The sequence below is a fragment of the Corvus moneduloides genome, chromosome 5 (genome assembly GCF_009650955.1).
Source record: "Corvus moneduloides isolate bCorMon1 chromosome 5, bCorMon1.pri, whole genome shotgun sequence".
NCBI lineage: Eukaryota > Metazoa > Chordata > Aves > Passeriformes > Corvidae > Corvus > Corvus moneduloides.
In genome coordinates, this window is record NC_045480.1 from 36,684,026 (window position 1) to 36,703,457 (window position 19,432).

Consider the following 19,432-nt stretch of genomic DNA (forward strand, 5'->3'; position numbering starts at 1 on the left):
CAAAGTACTATTATGCCACAGGCCATCCTGTCTAATTATACCAGTCAAGGCAGGAGGAAAAACTATATCGAGTTGCATGTTTTTCAGAGACTGAGACAGTAAGTTTAGAAAATCTCAGCAGTAAAAATTAAAACTATTAATGCGTTCTGCAACATACCAGCTTTTCTTGTACAGCAGTGAAAATGAGCTTTCATTACAAGTGTCATAGTTAACAGATGAAAAAATTTTCTACAAGAACAATATTTGTTATAGTGTCTTATGTCTACTCTTAACAGTGTTCCTTCAAAGTCTTCAAGATTTCCATGTTAAAATTTTACAGTGAGTTAAAACAAGTGAAGGAAGAATAATTTGACTACATTATCCAAAAGACAAGTCTAGATTTCACTTAGAAGTATATATTAGGTAAAATTATCATAATATTTGGAATGGTAACAGAAAGAGTTCTGTAATTTATGCATGAAATTCTGAAGACTTGGTTCAAATAACAGCATACAAAAATTATGAGAGCAGGTGATATTCAATGTTGAAATAAGGGGCATATTTTGGAATCTCTCAGATCTAGAAGGATTCCACATGCAGTGCATATGAAAAATGCATTAAAGAAATAGAGAGAATTAGGAAATTAGTATCCTGAGGATTTGTGCAAAAATTTCCATAAAGCTACATTCTGTATGTTATGGTAATATAGCTCTATCTGTACAAGTATAATGAAGTAGAAATCAAAATATTCTATAAGTGTTTCAGATTTCACCATGTGCTGGAAATTATTAATCAAAATGTCAGTACTGGGGTCCATAGTGGCCTCAGCCATAGCACGGACAGCAAAGAGCAATTACCTGATCCCCAATTTTTATTTTATTGAGCCTTATGAAGCAGATGAACAGTATCCTGACCCTCTAAGAAAGTTCACAGTGTGGCTAAGGTTTTAAAGTATGGTGAAGCAAGTGCAGACCCATGTCACACTCTCGTTCTGTAGAACCAGGGTACAGCAGCTGTTCAAAAAATGACAGCCTTGAGGTTACAGATGAGACTGTGAAAGTCACCACAACTTAAATGATGATTTCTCCCTCCCCTCAAGGAACCTTTCTGTCACAGTTATTTGAATTAGGAGTTATCCTTTCAGGCAAATAGCACATGAGAATACAGAGCCTCTTGTAGGATAACAAATCAATTCAGGCAGTTTTATTTTGGTGTTTGTGTTTGCATCAAACAACCCTACTTGTTTAAAGCAGTTAAGCCTTGTGCTCATGATGTGTAGTTATAAACTGAGATGATGAATACTTGTCCTTCATAAAATAACAGTCAAATATATCTCTTTCCTTTTGATAAATTAGAATTTTTTTTCGTGAATAATGAGTGCCAATTTAAGTCAGACTTTTCAAGGGAGAGAACAATGAAAAATAGCTCCAGTTGCTACAGTGAGAAGTTTAACCAGGACTTTTTTCATCTTAAAAGCTGGAAAAAATTTAAACCAATAAACTTTACTCATTCTGACATACAGAATAACTTAATCCAATCTTGAAAGGATTCCATCATTTGTCATCCTCCATTTTCCTTTTCCATTTTGTCTTCCTGCTACGCATTTTTCACCCATTCTGTCTCACACATGTGAGGAGACCTTTACTCTACAATTAATCCCATCCAAAAACTCTTCATTTTCTACTGAGAAAAGTAAAGTAAGTAGACATCCCTCATGTTATATAATTTAAAATAGAAAGCTTGGGTTGGGCTGAAGTGCAAAGTCCTGAGAGCTGCAGTGCTCCCACCCCAGTGCCCCAGGTTCAGAGCTAATGTTTCCTTCATTGCAAGAATTGCCTGTGCTGGGTAAGGCAGTGGAGCCATCTCTGTTCCCACATCCTTCTTCTTCCTGTCCTTTTGATTTTATACAGCAATCTGGAATGGAAACAGGTACTACATGGTATTTGGGATGTCATGCAATGAAATAAGGGTATTTCAGGAGTTATTATTCCCTCTTACTAGAAGACACTAAAAATATAGTTCTGTGAGCACTGAGGCACAGGCTTGTCTAAAAATTTTATCTTACTTTAGAAGCACACAAAGAAATACAGGCTTGTTTCTACATCAGTAAAGTACAAATCCCTGGCTCTGGTTTCATCACATAAAGGTGCTAATTATAAAAAATACCAACAGGTTCTCCTAAAAAATTTTCATGGCTTCTGAGGCTGTCACTACCCATAATAAAAAGAAAATGTCTTTCAACCCTTTTCTGAAAGGGTTTGGGGTATGCTTGTATGTGTGTGTTTAAGAAATTAATTAACAGTTGATTTCTTTAAATAAAGCAGTTGATTAACAAATCCTATGCATTTAATGCTGCATGCTTCCATTTGGTCAGAGAGCCTTTTTCCTGTCTGCTGGAAAGAGTAAACTGAATTGGTTTCATTCTTCAGGTGTAGTTTTCCACTTACTTTATTTGTCTTAAAAATTTTTAAGTTTATATTAACATAAAACTCTTTACTGGGACTTTCTCTATATGATTTGCAATATTTTTGATTTGTAATACTTGATAAGCATGTTTTTAGCATATTTGGCTACCCTTATTCAAGCTGAGTAATTAAATTGACCAAAACAGCAGGATGCTGAAGATATGGAAGACTGTTTCTCATGAGTAAGTGTTGCATAACAAGGTTCCTGTTGTCCTTTATTATGTCTGTTGGCATGATTATTCCAACTACATGGTTTCATGTTCCAAGTTTCCTAAGAGCAATATTGATAAAATGCTGAATTTTTAACAGTACCCACAATTTCTACACCAATGGGGTTTTAACTAGTTAGTCTAACCTATAACTAGTATCCATAGGTTTTGGCTAAACGGTATTGCTCATCCCTGCGCACTTCATTTCCCATTCTGACACAAAAAGTTTTCTTGTTAAAATTAATTTTCATCATCTTTTTTAACCATAAATAAGTGATGTTTTTTACTTTTGTTACATTCAGAAGTGTCATGTAAGGTCTGACAACCAGTTCCCATTTTCCCCCTGCAGCTAACCTTTCTCTCTATTTTATTTTTATCTTTTTCATGAATGCAGTTCAAATAATGAGGAAAGTCTTATTAGAACCAATAAAACTATAGTTCCTATGCCCTTATGGTCAGTCTCAGTTCTAAATGCGATATAATGAGAAGCTAATATTCACCTTTATTTAAAACCAAATATTTTCAGAGTGGTAAAGTTGCAAGAAAGTGTGGAGCCGTAAATATATCTCTGACAGAATGTATGTGCAGCTCCAAAATGACTTCTATTAGTTTGAAGCACTCACTCATCTTTTCTATAAAAGCACTCTTGATTAAGACAGGGCTTTCAGTAGAAATTAAGGTAACCCCACTTGTAACTAATTTATCATAAAGACTTATATGGTGTCTACCCTATTTGAAGAGAGGAGGAACGTGCCCTCCTCAGACAGCTGTATGACAAGTTACTGCTCACACAATGTTCAATAGGGAATTGAGGCACAGAAACCCTATGTGGTGGGTCTAAAATATGTAAAGATTAGAAAGAGAAAAAAAAATAATTTAACTTCCCTTAAAGTGGGACAGATTCTCCCTGACAGAGAGAGGGAGGTGGGAATACCACTGCCAGGGGTCAGGCAGAAAGAGGTAACACCATAAAACTCTTTTTATGCTTCTCATTTCAATTTCAAGACAAATTTGTGATAGGGGTAGAGTTATAAGGAATTACATGAAATGTACATGGAGGTTGTATTTCCTTACTTTAGGATTTTTTCAATTGCCTTGAAATGCATCTTTGTTCTTATCCATTGTGTCCCCACTAATACAAATAGGTATCATTCTGGCATTCAGCTAAGTAATTCTTTTGTCATCCACAGCTGGGCAGGGGATTACATGGCTAAGAAATGAAATAAAAGCTAAATCCCTATGCTTGATAAAGCTTTGCTTGTTTTCTCTTTTATTCAGGATTATCGAGTGAACATCTTTCTCCGTCAGAATTGGAATGATCCACGCCTCGCATACAGTGAATATCCAGATGACTCTTTAGATTTAGATCCATCCATGCTGGATTCAATTTGGAAACCTGATTTGTTCTTTGCTAATGAAAAAGGTGCCAACTTTCATGAAGTTACAACAGATAATAAGTTGTTGCGGATTTTCAAAAATGGAAATGTACTTTATTCCATCAGGTGAGTCTCTAATGATCTTTTTCAGAAGAAGTTCGAAAGTATAACTAGGAATTGCTAAAACATATATTCAGTTTCCAATCATGCAGAACTATTATGTGTGAGTTTTGAATGCAGAATTTTGTCATCGTTACTGTTCATTGTTAATACTAAAATGGAAAATGATCCCTCATTAGGCATTCACATAGTAAAAGTATTAAGAAAAGTACCTTTCCTATTTTAAAGTACAGGTACTAAGCCTAGAGGAACTAAGACACTGCACAGAACAAACAATCCTGTAGTATTGTAATGTGAGTTAGCCTCATGTATGAGTTTCACAGTCTGTACCCTCCAATTTCATGACGATCAAATGTTATTTCTTTTCCCCCATTTTGGAAGTTGCAGTTGCACTTCAACATGAAAACATGGCCTGTTTGAGGATGTATGACATCTAAAGATTAGTCATTTGCTGCTGGAGATGGAGAGAAAACTGGAAAGTAAATTTATGAAAAGGTTTTAAGAAGCTGAAAGCAGCAATCATAAGTATTGACAGAATCTAATTATCCCACTTCTCTTCCCACCACTTTCCTTTTGATACAGACATCAGTAGGCATTTTACTACTGTCTTCAAAAACCCAATCTAATGAGAAACACATTGGATATAAGTATGCTAATGCCCCACTAGACATGGTATAGATTCAGTATTGAAGCAGTGACTCACTTGTGCAAAATAGTAGTCTTTTCAAAACAAATATACTATTGTCCACTCAGTGTTTTGCTTTGCATGCTTTTATGACACCAAATTAATGTGTTATTAGACTCTTTGAAGAGACATCAAGAATCTGTAAACAGTATACTGGAGAAAAAGAAATCTTTATGACATGCATGGATTTGTCAGTGGCAAGAGAGTCTTCTTCCTCCCTCCCACTTTCCAGTATGATTAGGCAGCACTTTTTCAAGCTTACACAAGGAGAAAGGGCTGGGTTGAAATTCTTGGGAGTATTTCATATCCAAAAGGAGGTTAGTCTGCCACTCTGGGAACAGAATCAATCTTCAGTGTCACAACATGTATTCTGTCACTAGAAACAGATTCAAAGCAGGTTAAAATGATTCCTTCTCTGGATTCAAGTAGAAAGTAGATCTAAATCAATCATCTGCAGACTGTCTGAATCACCCCAAGAGGCACTGGCAGTTGTTCCACTCTAATCAATTCCCAGCCTCGCCCTATTCCTTCCAAATAAATACAGCACAGAGTACATAGACCCCACCACTCAGCTGAAACATGTTTGGATTGCAACTTCAATACAATTCAGACCAAGTTCGTGGCCACATGAAATGGGTGAAAAACCCCAAATGTGAGAAATATTATCATATCAAATTATAAAAGCAAACATGGACTGTGCTGAAAGCAGATACCAGCTAGCTCCTTTGTTTCTCATGAAGCCAGACAGTTTATGTTGCCACGATTTAATTAAGAACTATTGCAGTTTCTGAAACAGATTTAAAATCATATCATTGGCATCTAGTTTACTTGTTATGTGCATTTGAGTGAGTTAACCTTTTGATAAGGGGAGATATGCTAATTGCTAGTGTGCTGATACTAAAAGGAAAAAAAAAAAGAAGTTTCTAAATTTGCTTCTTTCTTTCATACCCGAAAGTCTCCTCGTCCCCTAATTGTATTGGAACAATTCAGACAAGAAAATAATGGGAGGTTACAGTTCCTGACTCAATGAATATCTAATATAAAATACTAAAATACTTACTGAAGCACAAAGTAAAGCCCAGGTGTCTCTGAAATGAGTTGCTGTGTTACCAGCCTACTAGCCAGAATTTGCATTTGGAATTATTTTTAATAGAGTGGAAATAGGGTCTGGGTCTGACTTCGCTTCTCAGACTCCTCCTATGCAGCTCTGTCACTGGCTGGTTAAACAGAAATTATAGCAGCAGTGAATCAAGGAGGTTTGGTCAGCAAATAAAGATAGGTAAAAGAAATATACAGCTATACTTGCCACCTACTGCCCACTTCCCTTTAGCCTCATTGCCAAAAACAGGAGAATGGGTTCAAGAGAGGGGGATTAGAGCACTGCTACGCTAGAAAAGCCTTATTTGTAAGGAATTGAACTGAAGCTCCTAAAGTTTTTGTAGGACATTCTATCAACTGAACTGATTAATGAAGGTAGATTAATGGCCCTGAATGATGAATGGACACCTAGAAATGACCAGAGATAAAGGCACAAGAACATGTGCCTTTAGCTCTTATAAATTTTTCTTTCTGATTCCTCTGAGAAGTATCTCTCTAAAGATAAATTATTGTATTGATTTAAAATATATGCCTATATGCCTATAATTTGCAACGAATTTCTGAGAAAGTATTAAGACTAACACTGATACACAGCAACAGTTCAAAATTACAGGCATATTTCAGTCTACTATCAATATCATAAAATGTTTCTTTAAACCTTTGTGTTGACATTTTAAGCACTTTATTTTAGGACAATAACACATAAAGCTAGTTTGCCACCATGATTTCCAGCTGACATATGTTATGAAATTCTTGCAAATTTGGGTAGGTTTTATGCCAAGGATTTGAAATACTGGAACAGTACAATAATTCTGCTGCAGCACAAAAAAGGCACACTGTTACTGCATTCCTTTAGACTTCTCATAAAGTTAGGCAACCCTACTGAAAAACTTGTTTTTCTGAAAGCTTGTAAAAATTTTTTTCCATGTTATCAGACTAGTCTGAGTTAGATGGGTTCAGCTAATATAGACCCTTTTTGAGAGCTTTCTATTGAAACATGTATTCTATTTTTAATTGCTTCCATTGTATTCCTGCATTCTTCCTGCACAGTTCTATGGCATTTATTTTTGGTATATTTTTAATGAGTTTTTTGTGTTCTTTCAGATTGACTTTAATACTTTCCTGTCCGATGGATCTCAAAAATTTTCCAATGGATGTGCAAACATGTATAATGCAGCTGGAAAGCTGTAAGTTTGCGTAATGTATTATCCTATACATACTTTTGCAGGGATTACAACAGCTATACAGGAGGTAGGAAAACCCCTTGTAGTGGTACAAGACCAAATTTTCAGAATGAATCTTCTATTTTATCAAAACAATCTGTGAAATATACATGATTTTAAGAGGAAGAGGTTCTTTCATCCCTATTTGCACTGAAAATCAAGAGTTTTGTGTAAATCCGAAGTTACCATTAAACTTAAGTACCCAGTGACAATTTATACAAAATTTCTGCATATAGGGTTTCACCATAAGTCTTTCCTGTGTTCATACGTACAGGAGGTGAATAATGTGGGAGAGCATAAAGGAAACATAAGAATAACTTAAAGAAGTGATTTATGGGATTTTATCTGAAATAAAATTAGTGTATTTTAACCTATCATATATTTTATTTGTCATCTGCCTTGATATCTTGCTACTTAAAAGAGGATGGAAAATGTAAAGCAGCTATGCCATTTCAAGGCATAAACATGCTCACAAAAGGAGAAATCAACTATTCTGTCTGAGGCATTACATTCTCATTTTCCTTGTGATATGAATTATTTGGGAATTACTGTTTCCATTAAAATGAGACGAATTTCAAAGAGAGCTCTAGCAGAAAAATCTTCCTAATGATGCAAAGAACAAAAATAAAATAAAATAAAGTAAAACATTCTTTGAAAACTTCCAGCAATCTGAAGTTTGTGAAAATTAATGACAGGGGCAAGACAAATTAAGAAGTATCCATCTAAAAGATCTAGATTTACAGTTTTAAGGCCAATAAGTAAAATATTTCAAAAATAAAAGAATTGTGCATATAGAATGAACATACTGGATAATTTGAAATATATAATAGATAAGAAACACAACACATATAATTTTATTGAAGTATTTTGGGTTTTTTTTTTCTTTTACTGGAAGAAAGCAGCATCTAAGGGAAGGGCAAGGTAATTATCTATCAGTCAGTATGTCGGAACTGCTAGTTGTATGGTATGCTTTTATAAAATATTGCAGGGTGAGTATGAAAGCCAGATCTATCTTTTATTACGATGGACAGATGGTAGCATCATGAAGCAGCCTTTCAATAGGAGGACAACAGCTGAATCTGACAGCAGAAATTTTCTTGACTAAAATGGAGAGATCGTTATTTGCTGCAAATGTCAAGGAATTTAGGACAATATTATATATCCAGGACTGAAGCGAAACTCCACAGCCAACCTGAGCAGACAGTGCTACTGATAACCTATGTCAGCAATGTGACTAAACAAAAGAGTAACATGAGGCAGTTGCATCAGAGCACATGCAGATGGCAGGTATACTCACGAAATATAATTTTGCTTCAGAGAGGAAGTATCACTGAACAGAGAGGAAGTTTGACTGAGCAAGCAAAAGGTGTAATTAAAAAAATGTTTTAAAAAGTTATGAAAGTTTGGCATTAACAGCTTCATAAAACTCAGCTGCATTTTTCCTCTCTTTCAGCTGTTGTGAGGACAGGTCAGACAACAGCTGAGCATTCTTGAACAGACAGGCATCTGGTTTGTTTTATAGAAGCCTTGCAGGAGCCCACAATTCCCACAAACTACACCACAGGGAACCAACATTTATTAGTTGAATAGTACTGTAGATGTTCTACTGTATTTTTCAGCAGAACATTTTTCACTGAAGTCTTGTTTTTAATCATTGAGTTCAGTGGGAGTAAATTCCCAGCTGCACATTCACATGGTAAAGAGAGGCAGCTCTCACAAAGAGGAGCTGAAGAAAATACAGATGAGTGCTTCAAATTCTTTATTCACAGAGAAAGATCAAATTTGATTTCCTAGGGAAGTTATAAGTAATAAAGATTTTCCCATATTGCCTTGTCTAATTCTATTTCACCTGTAACTTCAGACATCAAAAAACAGAGACTAAGGCAGAAAGTTTTGTAGCATGTGGGAGCTCTGGCTATGTTTACATGTCTGATAGCAGAATAACCAGTTAGGTTTGCAAGAACAAGGCAGCAGTTCCCTGAAATTATTTTGGGACAGATCCAAAGCAGATATTTCCAGTGACCTAAGTTCCAAGATCTTAGACCTTTGAGAGCAGGAATTCACCTGTCCATAGCCAGTTTCTCTGTACAGGAAGGGCAGGAAAGGAAATAGACAACTTACAAGTGTTACAAAAAATATCTGCATGCTGGGAAGAATAGTTTATATGAGAGTAAACTCTGACCAGTTTCCAAAACTTAGGAAAGGATGAGCAGAAACATTCAAATTCCAGACTCTCTGGCTAAGAAAAGACATCCACTTCTATTTAAATTTTAGAAGAAAGAAGGAGGATGGGTGCATTTGGCATTTTCCCAGGCTTCACATCAAATCTCCTGAGGTAAGAACTGACATAACCCTGAGAGCCTGAATGCATCTAAGCATCTTTAATTTCTAGGCCACAGTGTCATACTCTGCTCTGGCTGTCTGCCTTGCATTTTTTGGTGCACAGTGAGACAACGTAAACAGAGGGATCAAAGCACTAACCCTAGTGATTAATGCCTTGTCTGGGCAAGTGGAAGACATTTGGATTCAAAACTGAGAACACAGTCCTCTCATGTCCTGAGTAAACTATCTGACCACCAGGCTATATTATAAAAACCAAAGTGTTTGCAGGAGCAAAACAGCAGTAACCATGCTTCCAGATGTTTCTTTTTGAAGTGGTGATCATTGCTGTTTTTTCCACTGAGTGCCAAGTTGTGTAGGACATTGTACATTATGAATTTACAAGGCCAATTTATCTCATCGTTTCTGTAAACTGTGTCTGATCTTGCGAGCCTTGCTCCTGCATGTGTCACTAAGCAAATTAGAATAAATCACTCATCTTTCTTTTACTCATTTTACCACTGGGTTGCAAAGACTGACAATTATAAGAGACAGATCATAGGTTTTGTCTCTCCTTTAAAGAGTAATCTCTTTTAGTACTAGATGCTTTCCTTCAATATTGATACTGTTGCTCCATCATAGAAAAGTCTAAGAGAAAAATTTGTGTATAGATTTTCTTCCCAAATGATATCTTTATTTTTAGCTGGCTCATGTAATGTTTTTTCCAAGGTCAAAAAGCAGCTGAATTTGCCCCTGGTAAAAGTACTTCACTTATATCATGAAGTGTCTGAAAAATATTTAAGTGGAAATGTCTTCTATTTTTAAAGGATTTATTTTAACAAATCATTTCTCAGCAACTAGAATGAGCTGGTTTTTTTATCTTAGAAAGGGAACAAATGAAAATGCACATATGAAATAATCCCTTCTACATTTCTATGCCTTACACCAGGGCAGCCTATTGCCATGTGGGATAATTTTAGTTTTATTCTGCTTGACTAAGATACAAAGAAATGTCAGCTAGATACATATTTATTTCTGTGGCCTGTCTCCCAGGAAAGAAATTTATTTCTTTTGTGTGCTAGAGCTTGTTGTCTTCCTTTTTTAAGTTTCACTTTTACTTCACAGCATTCCTTTATTCATAAATTACAATTATAAATTTATGTGACATTTAATACTCCTGAATTTCCAAAGAATACTGAAAAGAATAACTCAGTTACCAAAGAAAAAAATATACTATGAAAAGCAACATAGGTAAGGTATAAAACATTTTCTTACCTCATAATTTTAATTTGATGCTTATTATTAAATTAAACCATGGCCCTTTTTCCCCCCCTTTTGATTTATGGAGGCTTTTTAGTTTTTCTAAGCAATCAGGCTGCTGTCTTCTGGATTGTTAAAGAAAATTCCCTCTGTACTAAGTGATGCTTAGTTGCACAATTTTTTTCCCCCCAGTCTCTAATTTGGAGACTGTACAAGTGGAAAGATGGGTATGCAAGCTGCAGCAGTACAAGCTAATGCATTACAGAAAAAGTATGTGCACATTTTTCCTTTGACAAAACAGCACAAAGACACCATAAGAAAGATAAAATAACTGGAGTGTATTTCTTATCTGCCAGGGAGTCCTCAGGTCTCTACCTGAATGACAGAAATTATGGACACACTAGGCCAATGCCTGTCTGTGCCAGAAGGCATTGAAACCGTACTGGCTTCTCTCCTTTCCATTTCAGTGGCACAAAAATTATCGACTGCTCATGTGTGGTTTTATTCTGCAGATGGGTGACTCAACCTATTGTGTCTATCTGAAGTGAGACATGACACACAGCTACAAACACCAAGATACTTGTAGTCTTCAGCTCCTGACCAATGCAGAATGAAAGGGCAGTAGTAACTGTACAACTGCTGCTGACATACAGAAACTAGTATAAAAGTAGGTTTGAGAGATGTGCTAGTGTGCTGACCTGAAATGTTATTCTTTTCCAAAATTCGGGCTAAGAAGAACAAACTTATAACTCCCTAGGGAGAGATTCCATCAGAACAATTAGAGGACAGTGCAAGGGGTAGACACTTCACAAGGCAGCTCAGAAGTACATTGAATAAAATCCTGCTTTCTTGGAGCTCTGGCATAAATTTAGCCTTGAAATGAATCACAGCTCATTTTTGAAGCTAATATATTTAGTGCATAATGCGGAAGAATTTGTTCTAACCTCAAGCCAAAACCAGATTCGTTAGCTCTGTCATGTCTTCCCTCTGCTATATTGCTGGGAATTTAGGGCATGATTCAAATGTCTGTCATGTTCTTAGGAACAGTAATGTGCAGGCAGCCTGTCCTGGAGGCAAACTGATGGGATGCCTAACAGAAGAATAGTGGAATAACCCTAGTCAACAGGACTGTACTCCTTGCTTCAAATGGATACCTAAAGAACTGAAGGGTTTGATGACTAAATCCAATGTTCCTTTTGGACCTGTACCTTACTAAAAATTAAAGAAATGAGAATGGAATTTAGATAAATCACTGGGATTAAAAACTAAAATATAAATTGTGTAGTTGAACTAAACTCTTTTACAAAAAAGCCAGATACTCTGCTCAGTTGTTTCATGCTGTACATGTGTCTGTTTATTGAACATGAGGAAAAGAGTTGAGTTTTAGTATACCTGTAGGTATTTTAAAATGACACAAGGGAAGAACAGCCTTCCTGTAATAAAACAGAATGAGTAGAAAATTTACAGGATATATCGATATTCAGCTGGATCACAAATTTGCTCATGGCTTGGAAAGGTATGCTAAAGGTGGATGGGCAAAGCAAATAAAACTGTGTCAGCAGATGTGATAAAGGACTTATGCTGGAATTGCCAAGACAGTGGTGGTTCCAAGGTGTAGTCTCTAAAGGTACAGGGGAGCTGCTTGCCTTGAGTAACAAACTTTGTTTTTTCTGTAATGGTGTAGTCCTTGGAGAAGCAGGAGAAGAGATGTTAGACACTTCCATAATTCTTCAAAACAAAATTGTTGGATGTTCACTGTCTTGTCTATGATATAATGGGCTTTTAATGCCTACCACTGATATAGAATTAGCTAAAATGAAATATTCCTTCTCTTAGCATGCAACTGATATAAATAGCTTGGCTCCAAGAAGTTCTATAGAGTAATGGAGACTGATATGGGTCGAATGGAACTCTATTTATTTAAGACAGGCTTTAGTCCTATACTTTCAAAACTGGATGAATGAAAAGGTGATATTTAGTGTTAGTGGTAGTGTTAAAAAAAAAATACTAAGATACAATCTAATTCTTTCTTTCAGAGACCTCATATGAGTGTTGATAACAACTTAGCAACACCATTTTTTAAAAGATTTTTTTTTCTGGGAAAGATGAGTCAGACTAAGGGAAAAGTTTGGTTTTTCTTTCAAGACACTGTAGATGCCCTAGCTACTTAGAAATGTTTCAGCAGGATCAAATTATTTTTGAAAATGCTGAAAATTTTCACTCTAGCTAAACAATTTTCAGTGCTGTCTAAAGGCTAAAATTACTAAAACTGTGTTGTCCACCATCTGCCAGAGTTTTGTATAGATTAGATCAACTAAATAAAATATCACTACAATTTCATTTTGTTTGATGTCCAGATATTCAAAACCCTCCATCAAGTATTCCAGGCACAAGTCCTGAGAACCACTTTTCATCAATACCTTATCTCTTCCACCTTCCCCCTCTGTAAGTGTGACAGACTTTTACTTTCATTTTTTCACACTTATCACCAACTCTGTTGCACATAATTTTCTAAAGTAAAATTTCTGCAGGCCAGGTCCAAGTTTCCCAATTGTTTCAGGACCTCTTCCCTTCTAGCTAATTCTAAATTCTACTTAGTATGCCAGTTCATTATGTTCGTCTCAGGCAGAGTTCTCAGTCTGCCAGTATATGCTTCATTAGCTAATTACCTGGAATGACTTCAGGGTCCTAAAAATTACTTGTCTCTTTAAGAGGACTGTTTGCACAGAGGCTACAGTGACATGCATTCACACAGTTCTTGAGTTTTCCTGAGAAATACTCCTGGAAACTTTCTCCTCCTGGGATGATGTCTTTGTCATAAAACTACCAACCATTTACAACCTGCTTTTGCATTTTAGATGTGCAAGACCTCAGATTTTGAGTAATTACAGACAGTATTAGTGTAACGTGGCCAGTCCTGTAACTCCTGAGCACCACTGTTCAAACATAACAAGGTTGTTTTTCCTGTCCTTTCTTTATAACTCTATGATCATACCACTTAGATTTTGTATAATTAGTAATAGCTGTATAGAATTAAGAGCAAGTACTGCACAGTAGACAAAAATAAATACATTGCTAACTGCCCTCTTCTTCAGCCGCTGAAGCAGCTGGTGTTTGTCCCATAAAACACAGTTTGACAACTCAACTTTCTCAACCTTCACTCATCCATGCCCTGCAAACCCAAACCCTAGCACACTGCATTTCAGTGGCAGAAGTCTTTACTAACCCACTTGATTTAGTTTAGGTTGGCCTGGTCCTGAAGACCACGGTAGATTATAGCCTCCATTGCTTTTAGCTATTCATGTAGAATAAAAGATTCACTTTTTGCACCAGTGAGCTGCACCCACATATACTACCTAGGCTAGTGACTGACTGTCCTTTTTTCGACAATAAAATTTAGCCACTAGGCATTTCCTACATAACACTCTATTTCCCAGCCACTGGTAATAAAAATATCTGGTAGCAATTTATAATAGTCACCAACACCACCTCATAGTCAAAAAAGAAAAAATTCTGGTTTAATGAGAGGCTGAATATCATGTTGGGTTGCAGCAAATCCAAATAAGTAACAGATATATATGTTCTGCTCATAAAGCAGCAGCAAGAGAGCTGCTTTCTGTAAGCTGCTCACAGTAAGACTGAACAGCGAGAATTTACAAAAAATAGGAATGACCATCATGTAGCAAAAGTTTACCCTGAAAGGCACTTGTTCTTAGAAGTAAATTCAGTTTTATCTTCTGGACACACAGACTTCGGGGATTTGCACCACATTTCCCATTGAAAGCAGAACACAATGAAAGCAAGACAGAGAAAAAACACCTTACACTCAAGTCTTATCCCAAGAAGAAGTCAGGATTCAAGAGCTAGGCACTTATGCTTACTACAGAATAAGCTCCATCCATCTATAAGCAGAGATAACACATTTAAAGTTGTGTTTAGTTGATAAAAGCCCTCCTCTGATTTGGCTTTGGGTAATCTCTTTCTATACTATTAGAGTTGTGTAGAGGGCAACGGGAATTATTTCCATAGGAAAACAAAATAAAGTGTTCTCCTGATGGAAATGTTAGCTGCATAGAAAATAATAAAGTATCATCTTCAATTTTTTTGCTAATTTAAACATATGTAACTAAACTGCAAAACTCATCACTGCATTAACTTTTGTCATGGGCTTCTGTGGCATAACAAATGTGAGGAGAATCCAGAAACAGGTACCATCAAGAAAGTAGGACTTCTGTAGGTGTGAATCTAGACTTGAAATACTGCAAGGAATAGGATTCCTTATTCAATGTCATTCCTGCAAACTGTTTTCTCTAATTCCTCAAATTCAGGGTCCTAGAGTGTGCCAATTCTCCTGCCTGTTAGTTTCTGTGTGTTCAGAATTTATGGACCTAACACCACAATAAAGACACCATTATCTTACCCCTTATGGGCCCTAAAGAGAAATGTGTTTTTCTTTATTACTACATATTGCAGTTCAGTTCTTAAAAGTCACAGAATATGTCTAACAATGTAACTAACCTATAGCACAAGTTTGTACTGGTAACCACACATCCATGCAGAACAAAACCTTCACATCTCAGAACCACACTTTACTGCTCCATTCCCACAGTGGGAACCATGTAATGGAGCACAACTTCTCAGATTTTTTATCTCATAGATCATTTGGAAAATACAGACAGTGCATTTCTAATCTTCAAAAGCACACCAATAGCAGCAACAGGCATTTAGACTTTTTGTTACATTTATGAATTTACTGAATGAGATTTCTGTAATTCCTTTAAAGATAATGCACATTTGTTAATCAGGTAGCAAGTAGCCACGAACCAAAAGCTCGAGTGGACTTCAGGTTTAGTATTTTTAGAAGAGGACAGGGACAGTTATTACAAATAATCAGCAGAGGTCCCAAAATTAGTGTGCCAGGGGACTGTATTTTAGGCTCATTGCATGTAGAACACCACATACCTAAACTGTAATAGTACATATACTCCAGTATGGTAACCATTGATTGTTTTGAAAGTATTTTCTGTAGAAATGCCTTTTTCCCCTTATGCACAACACACACAGTACAATAAGCATTCTGAGTGTTAGGCACGGTGCTAATCAGCAGGTACTCTTCATAAAATTAATTGAAAAATCATATTTTCTTTTGATTTAATTCAAGCTGATTTAATTTAACATACTAGTGGAAAAATTATACTATTTTAAATTTATTTGGTATAACATAAACTCACATCTCCATTAAGTTCTCTATATTTTAAGACACCTTTAATTTATGACAACAACCTTGACTTACAAAACTGAAGTTACAATTTTGAATGCTAAAGCTATATTTGGACATTTAAAATGTAAACATGGCAAAAATTAATTACTGCACCAACATTTTGAATACACTGCTGTTATTTTTAATATATTACATTATAGAAGAATTAGTGGGCAGGGTAGATAATCAAAATGAAAAGCATGCATTAGAGATGAATGAATCTGATTTAGTGAAATACATTTTGACACAGCAGTTGTTTCTTGCCAGTTCGATGAGTTTTGCTCAGGGAATATCACTTCTGGCTTCAAATGGCAATCTGCTTTACACACAACGGCTTTTTGTCTGAATTCATGCAAAGTTTGATAAGATATATACCTCTGATTTTTCACAGTTTATGGCACTTTATAGTGAATTTTAAGATTGTGTTTATGGAATATCATGCAATCAATAAGAAAAACTAGCGTGTCCTTGCACATTTTATATATGCTTGTAGTGACTTGGGTAATGTCTGATCTCAAATGCATTTAAAAGGATATGGTCTCATTTTTATCATATTCATCCAGCCTTAAAAAAAATACCAAGTAAACCAACAGTCAGCCTGAGTTCCTGTGAATACCTTGTATACAGGTTTTCCCAAAAAGAAACATCAAGAATTTAGAAGGAAGAAGTGTCAAAAACATTTTTACATTCATAAACACTAATTCTTAGCTCCTAGGTTCATTCAACGTAGATCAGAAAAGATAAAGTGTATCTCAGTTTTCAGGTCAGCAGATCAGGTCACTGAATGCCATTTATAGGTGTATTAAAAGAGTAATTAAATCACTGAATATAACAGAGGTAAGATTTATGCCCACCCAGCAAAGAGGTTACTTTTTTTCACTGAAACTCAAAATTTAAGTAATTTTGAACAGACTTTTAGAAGGTTCTGATCAATATACTATAAACAGTAATGTGTTACTGAAAGGTTAAAAGAATTTCCGGTTCTCAACAGGTTATTTTCAACAGCTCATTAGCATTGGCCTAAAGCAGAACGGAAATATTACAAAGAAGCTGAAAGCTATGTAAATTAGATGAAAAATTCTCCTTTTAGCTTCTGGTTCCTTGCAGTATATGTGGCTCAAATTTGAATGAGAATATGAAGCCTTTTTTTTTTTTTTTTTCCAGTTGTAATAACCAGATAAAATTTATTCAGAAAGAAAATTAGAATAAAATGCCTGGGAAAGATAACAGATCACATATTCAGAAGAAACTGGGATATTTTCCCTGATGATATCCCATGCAAATATTCATGTGAGAGAGGGAAATAGAAGGAAGAAGTACTTGTCCTTTGCAAAGTCTGGGCCTTGATTAGTATGTCTTTTGCTGTTATATCTAATCTTATACACATGCATGAGGTATGGATAAGTGCAGAGTCTGAATATTAAAGCTGAGGGCTTTTTAATATGTCACAGTCAGTTAATAAGAGAAGACTAAAACCAATTGCTTTCCCATGTGTTGTTCAAGTTTCAGAGAAAAGCAGTTTTTTGAACCACAGAATTTTCAATTCATTGCTGTCTTTGAAAAATTTGCACCTAACCATTCAAACTGACATAAATCCATAAACATAACTTTGACAATCCACATTTCACCTCAAGTGAAAGGAGGAAGAGGCCTGAGTGTGAAGGCCTATTTTATCCTTCATGGGTTGGGGAGGGCAAGATGTTCCCAAGCACCCAAGAGATTTGGATGTTTAGGTAATTTAGATGGTTTTGTTGAATCCATTAATAGACCATCTAAGTATTAAGATTTAAAAAGAGTTTCATAAGACAGCCCTTTTTTCTCTTCTAATTCAGTATGGTATATAATGGCAGATAAAAATTTGTGATTAACTGGTACAAGCAGACCCTCTGTATTACCTCCTTTTTATAACAGTTACTTAAAATATTGTAATTTGATATGTTACTGCTTTTCAAAGTTTGCAGCTGATTTAGAGTTTATTTGGGTTTTTTCTTTGTTTTAGTTGGATACACAATGAATGATCTCATTTTTGAGTGGCAAGAAAAGGGAGCGGTTCAAGTTGCAGAAGGTCTCACTCTGCCACAGTTTCTGTTGAAAGAAGAAAAGGATTTATGTTACTGCACCAAGCATTACAATACAGGTAGGAAAGTGATTACAACTGAAAAGACATTTACATTTATTGATATAATAAATGTCACAGTTGGGGTGTTTTTTAAATGTTCTCACTGAATTCAGAAGAGGTTTAAAACATACAAGTGCATTGTGCAAGATAATGCAGTCTTAAATAACTGGCAAACAAACCAAAACTGCCTAAAGACTGAACAAACTTCAATTTTAGATACCTTAAGAAAATATAGTGTTGAAATAATTCAGAAACTGTTCAGTCAGGGGTTTTACTTACTCAGCAGGTGCCGTGACCACATTTACAGTGTGCAATCTGAAGCACTACTGAAATCCAAAGGTCTGTATGCTGTGCACTAAGCACAGCCTGGCTCAGTGAGGAAAAAGGGACCCAAGGTTGCCAAGCCAAGTTATCCCTGCCCGAGTTCATCCAGCAAGGGGGCAATGTGAGCGAGCTGAAAGCATTCTTAGCATCCAATGGCCAGGTGTGCAAACTAGATGTGAGCATGCAGTGACAGGACAAGGGGGAATGGATCCAAACTGAAAGAGCACAGGTGTAGATATCAGGAAGAAATTCTTTATTGTGAGGGCAGTGAGGCACAGGAAGAGGTTGCTCAGAGAAGTTGTGGATGCCCCATCCCTGGAAGTGTTCAAGGCCAGGTTGGATGGGGCTCTGAACAACCTGGTTGACTGAAAGGTGTCCTTGCCCTCAGCAGGAGGGTTGGAACTAGGTGATCTTTAGGGTCTCTTACAACTCAAACCATGCTATAATTCTATAATTCTATGGTTCTATGATACTGAATTGAAGCCTTTGTTGAACTGAGATATTTAGCTCATCTCTGGGATTATTTGAAAAAGGAGAGGATTAACATTAATAATATAATTAAGTATATTTTAATTTTTAATTGTGAAAAACAACATCAATAACTGAACAATCACAAGCACAATAATCCTGAAAAGCAAAGCCTAAAAATACATAGTTTATATATTCTCTTGAGGGGAAAAAAAAGCTAAAACTCTTCCATTCTAATCCATATATTTTTTAATTTTTGCTCTCAAATATGATTAAGCATGTCTTAAAATTTAAGATTAGAGTGATTAATTTGGATTCTGCTGAAATGTCAGGGAGAGAAAATTAAAAAGGTGGTGTTTGTAAGGAGTGTCCTGTTACAATCAAAATTAAGGAGTGCTTTTCAACACTGAGTTTTATCACAACTGCAGTGGTGCCCTAAGAGAAAGGAAGGTTCTCTCATAATTTCCATTTAGCGTAGGAAGATATTGATAGAGATATTTTGAAGTGTTCCCTAAAATAAATTGGAA

The 19,432-nt window shown here is 35.8% G+C and overlaps 1 protein-coding gene across 4 annotated transcripts in view; it reads left to right on the forward strand.

Annotated features, from left to right (window-relative positions):
• Nucleotides 1–19,432, forward strand: part of GLRA3 (glycine receptor alpha 3) — a 91,299-nt gene that overhangs the window by 45,003 nt on the left and 26,864 nt on the right. For all 4 annotated transcript variants that reach the window (XM_032109676.1, XM_032109675.1, XM_032109674.1 and 1 more), the window contains 3 exons: nucleotides 3,932–4,155; nucleotides 7,037–7,119; nucleotides 17,994–18,131. In XM_032109676.1, coding sequence (XP_031965567.1) covers nucleotides 3,932–4,155; nucleotides 7,037–7,119; nucleotides 17,994–18,131 — 445 coding nt within the window. The remainder of the gene's footprint in view (nucleotides 1–3,931; nucleotides 4,156–7,036; nucleotides 7,120–17,993; nucleotides 18,132–19,432) is intronic.